Raw genomic sequence first — 5,218 nt, forward strand, 5'->3', positions numbered from 1 at the left:
GGACTTATCAACGTGATAAAAAAAATACAACAACGAAAAAAATCATCGTCTGCATTGAATGATGTCTCATCATGTTCTGATTGTCAATACTGAATGAAATTGTTCGCCCACTGCTCTGTTTCTACAATATATTGTGTGTAACAAAAACAAACATCGTACATCGTTCGTTCTGTGGATTTATACGTGCGCGCGTGTTGCTTATTGAAAATTTTTAAAATTAAAAAAAAAATTTTTTTTTGTGATTTTGAATAATTTAAAAAAAAATTATTTAAATGAAAAATAATTAAAAAAAAATTATTTAAAAAAAAACAATTAAAAAAAAATAAAATAATTTTTTTTCTTCGTTAATAAAAAACCGCAAAAATTACGTTAATTATTTCGCCTCAAAATCACTTTTCAACCATCCCGCTGGCGTGTGCTCTGTACGACCCTCATCATGATGTCTCGGCAGGTTCGCACGCTACTGCCGGGACTTGGTGGGGGCAACATCATCCCCATTCGGCGTCAGCGAGCGGTGTTATGTACGGCGGCGGTGTCGGCGGCGGCGAAGACACGAGCGTACATAGTGCAGCACAAAATAGTCCCCCGACATTACAAACTTCCGGAGGCACGACAATTTCGCATCATTTGGGCACGTTACAGCAACAGCATCAACAAAATCAGCAGCAGCAGCATCCGCAAAGTCAGCAACAGAATCAACAAACGGCATCTACGGCATCCCAACAAAATTCTCAACAGACATCGCAAAATACCCCACAGAGCAACGTGGCTTCGGCACAGGCACAAATTATCGCGCCATCATCGGCGAGTGACTCTCCAACGAGCGTGAGTTCACAACCAACAGGTAATTTATTACTTTTGTTTCTCAAATTTTATTTTTTTATTTTTTGTTAAAGAAAACTACAAGCTTAAAAAAATTTTTATTTGGCAAAAAATTTATAATTTCAAAAATTTTCGTGTTATAAAAAATAACTAACTTTAGGCTCTCTGCACGCTCCAGTTCCAAAACGTCCAGGATTTGAGGCGACAGATCCGTTAGCTCGCCCTTATTGGGGCACGTATGAGCCGACAGCATTCGATTATAATCACGGGATGACTTATGGCATCGATCGCGATATCAAGCCATCTTTTACTTATCCTTATCCAGATCCAACATTTCCTCAAGTATGTAAAATTTTAACCTAAAAAGAAAAAAAATTAGAAAATTTTATTTAAAAAAAAAATACTTACAGCCCTCATATTGGCCCCAAACACGCCCTTATGATTATATAACTCCCAAAACGGAAGATCGCCGAATGCTCGATACTCCAAGACAAACTTCAGATACGTCAGTTTTTGAATATACGCCTCCTGCATCGAGGATACCGTACACGCCGAATACGGAAACTTATACAGGTGAGTTTAATTTTTTTTCTGTTTTTATTGATACTGAAAATAATAAATTAATATTGAAAATTATTATTATTAAAAATTGAAGTTCAAAAAATTTTATGTGAGATGAGATAATTTTTTTTTTCTCAAAAATTAAAAAAAAAATAGAAAAATATTTTTCAATTTATTTTTCATGATATTTGTTTCTAAAAAAAAGTAAAATAAATATAAAATTATTAAAAAAAAAATTTAAAATATTATTTTAATAATTTATTTTTTATGAAAAATATTTTTCATATTTTAAAAAGTAAAAAAAACAAAAAATTATTTTTAATTGTTTGCTGTTTTAATTAATTTTTTTTTCTAAAAAGAAAAATAAAAAAAAATATTTAATAAAAAATAATTTAAAAAATACTTTTTAATTTTTTTGAATTTATTCTTCATGAATTTTTTTCTTTCTAAAAAGCAAATCAAAAAAAAAAAAAAAAAATTAAAATTATTTTTAAAAAAATAAAATTTTAAAAAAAAAATTAAAATTAAAAAAAAATTAAAAAAATTTAAAATTAATTTTTAAAAAAATTAAAATCTAAAAATTAATTTTTAATATTTTTAAAAAAAAATATAAATTTTAAAAATAACTTTTTACTTGCTTTAAAAAAATTAATTAATGAAAAAATTCATTTAAAAAATAAAAAAATTAAATAAGTAATTTTTTAAGTTAAAAAATTATTTTTTAAAAAAAGTAAAATTTAAAAATAATTTATTTAAAAAAAATATATTTTTATTATTAATTTAAATATTTTTAAAAATTATTTAAAGTATCAAGCAAAATTACTTCTCATATTAAAAACTATTCAAAAGACCTTGACATAAAATTCTCAAAGAAAATTTAGTAACCGGCAAACAATTAAAAAAGTTAATTTGTCTATTGACATTGAAAGTGAAAGAGAAAGAGAGAAAATAAATAAATTATTTTTATTATATAAAAAAATAAAATAAAACACTTGATGAGTGAGTGAGAGTGTTAATGGCATAATAATAATTATATTATTATTATCTAATAAAAATGATTTTTATATGTCGTCTACGTTGGCGATGGCGAAGAAATTAAACCATAAACTCTTTTTTTTTTACTATAGACACTTTTTAGTGGTAGTAAATTGTAATTTAATAGTTTTCGTGTTTTTCGTTTGTTTATTTGTTGACGAGTTTAGCACGTGATCGCTTGTAAATACAAACAACATGTGATTCTCTCTCACCTATTCGCATAATTTTTTTTTTATTATCATCCGCGATATAAAAAAATTATAGATTTAAATTGACTTACATTTATGAGTCATCATCAGGACCGGCGTTTTAAGCGTAATAATAACGAAAAAATTTATGATTTGTTTATATCTCGTCGTAACAAGAAGAAGAAGAGTGGTTGCGATTTTTATGTGTATTAAAGGAATGTCATTCATAAATCTTTCTTTGGTTAAAAAAAAGTCAGTCAGCTGATTTTGATGATGTGCCTGTTGTACGTTCGACGACATCAACCACGACGGTTATAAAGCAATAACATTTTTTATTATCATTTATATGGCTTAGTCTCGTGTGTGTGTGTGCGAGTTTTTGTGTATGAACCGGATAAATATTTACAAGTGTCTACCTTTTTATGTGTGTCGATCAGATTCGAGAGAAAGATAAAAATAAAACAATTCAATTATTATTTGCAGCGCCTCCTTTGACACAAACAAATACCGGCAATTGCGGAACATCGGGCAGCGGCTTGGATTGGACAGGACCCACGAATGTGCGTAAAAAGCGCAAACCATACTCGAAAGTGCAAACGTTGGAGTTGGAAAAGGAATATTTGTTCAATCAGTATGTGTCGAAGCAGAAGCGATGGGAGCTGGCACGGAATTTGAATCTCACGGAGAGACAAGTAAGTTTTTAATTTTCTAAAATTAAAAAAAAATAAAAAATTTAATTTTAACAAAAATTTAATTTAAAAAAAAATCTCAAAAAAAATATTATTAATTTTTAAAATTATAATATTTTTGAAAAATTCTTGAAAAGAAAAATTTTATAATATTAAAATATTTTTTTTTAAAATTTTTTTTTTTTTTGCCTTGTTTATTTAAATTTTTAAAAAAATAAAAAAAAAAAAATTAAAAAAAAATTAAAAAAAAATATTAAAAAAATTTTTTAAGTTTTTTTTATGATAAAAATTTTTTATATTTAATAAATTTTAAATAATTTTAAAATAAAATATATTTAGTTTTTTTTTCAATTTTCGTAAAAAATAATTTTTAGAAAAACTTAAAAATTATTTTTTTTTTTAAATTTATTAAATCATTAAAAAAAATGATTTTAAACGAAATTTTTTAAATATAAATATTTTTTTATATTTTATCAATTTTGGTTTAATTTAATTTTTTTTTAGAAATTTTTAAATTAGATTTTTTTATTTATCAATTTTATTAAATTTATTTAATTTTTATTTATTTTTTTAATTATTTAATTTTTTTATTTTTTTTAATTTTTTAATTATTTTAAATTAATTCAAATTAAATTTTAGCAAAAAATTAAAAATATTAAATAAGATATTTTAAAATTATTTCGTTAAATTATTTAAAAAAGATAAAATTTGATTAAAAATAATTTAAATTTTAAACCTTAATTAATAAAAATACCTCATTTTAGGTGAAAATCTGGTTCCAAAATCGCCGCATGAAAAACAAGAAAAACTCGCAGCGACAACAGAGTCAACAAAATAACAACAACAGCACGAGTAACAACCACAATAGTCACGTACAGTCGCAACAGCATCACAATGCGCATCATCTTAACCTGAGTTTGGGCATGAGTCACCATCCGAAAATGCATCAGTGACCCATCGAGCATGATAGTACTATAGCGACATACACGGCATTTTAAGATCAGATCTCACGAATCGAGCTACAGTACTATAGCTGGAGTGCAAAGTATTAGAGCGAGCAAAAAAAGAAACAGAAACATGCTTTTTAAGAAAAATAAAATAAAATAGTAGAACATCGACATATTATTAAAAAAAAATAAATTTAAAAAAATTCATCGTACTACTAATAATATATACAAAAGTATTGTAAAATATAAGATTTAATATAAAAAAAATTAAAATTCAGTTTACATACTCCAAAAAATCCGAAAATTATTGAAAAAAAAAATTTTTTTTGTAGCAATTAGTACTGTTATCACTCCTTCTTCAGTTTGCCATATATATAAATGTTTAATTTTTTTATTGATTATTTTTATTAATTATTAAACATTTTGTTTTCTTAGGCTCATTATAATAATTATATTAATATAAATAAATAACTTCAACTTATCAACGTTGATGATGTGATTATTTCATTTTTTTTTATAAATTAATCAAACAACTAACTTTGTTATGATTATTACTATTATTATTAATTTTATATTATTATGTTAATTAGCAGCAATCATGAGTTATCTTTAATATTTGTAATAATTAATTAATTATTATATTACAAAAAAATATAATAATAAAATGTATTCAAATTTAGTTCAATTAAATATTAAAAATTTTGACCCAGTGAAATAATTGCGAAAGAAATTAAAAAAGTAATATTAATAATAAAAAATATAATAAGTTAATTAATTAAACTTAATGAATGTAATAAGTCGCATATTATAGTTGTACATAGTTATTAATAATTAATTAATTATCATAAGTGAAAAACAGTAAAATTTTTAGATAAATTTGTTCATGCGCTAAAAAATAATTGATTGTGAAAAAAAGAAGTAGTTGAACCAAACAAACCATTACATCATGCATGTAATAATTAATAGCATTTAAGTT

General features: G+C 24.1%; 1 protein-coding gene across 1 annotated transcript; it reads left to right on the forward strand.

Annotated features, from left to right (window-relative positions):
- The first annotated feature begins 519 nt into the window (after positions 1 to 519).
- Positions 520 to 4,248, forward strand: LOC134833612 (homeobox protein abdominal-B). The gene is made up of 5 exons (XM_063847986.1): positions 520 to 844; positions 983 to 1,164; positions 1,233 to 1,395; positions 3,090 to 3,298; positions 4,060 to 4,248. The coding sequence occupies exons 1-5, from the start codon at positions 520 to 522 to the stop codon at positions 4,246 to 4,248; spliced, it is 1,068 nt and encodes a 355-aa protein (XP_063704056.1).
- Positions 4,249 to 5,218: the final 970 nt, after the last annotated feature.

Source organism: Culicoides brevitarsis, chromosome 3 (assembly GCF_036172545.1).
Source record: "Culicoides brevitarsis isolate CSIRO-B50_1 chromosome 3, AGI_CSIRO_Cbre_v1, whole genome shotgun sequence".
NCBI classification, from domain to species: Eukaryota; Metazoa; Arthropoda; class Insecta; order Diptera; family Ceratopogonidae; genus Culicoides; species Culicoides brevitarsis.

What these genes read in the sequence shown, in the direction of transcription:
- LOC134833612 (XM_063847986.1), top strand. Translation starts at nt 520, where the DNA reads ATGTACGGCGGCGGTGTCGGCGGCGGCGAAGACACGAGCGTACATAGT. An exon ending in CAGATCCAACATTTCCTCAA is followed by an intron (nt 1,165 to 1,232) that starts GTATGTAAAATT and finishes AAATACTTACAG; the next exon opens with CCCTCATATTGGCCCCAAAC. An exon ending in TGAATCTCACGGAGAGACAA is followed by an intron (nt 3,299 to 4,059) that starts GTAAGTTTTTAA and finishes ACCTCATTTTAG; the next exon opens with GTGAAAATCTGGTTCCAAAA.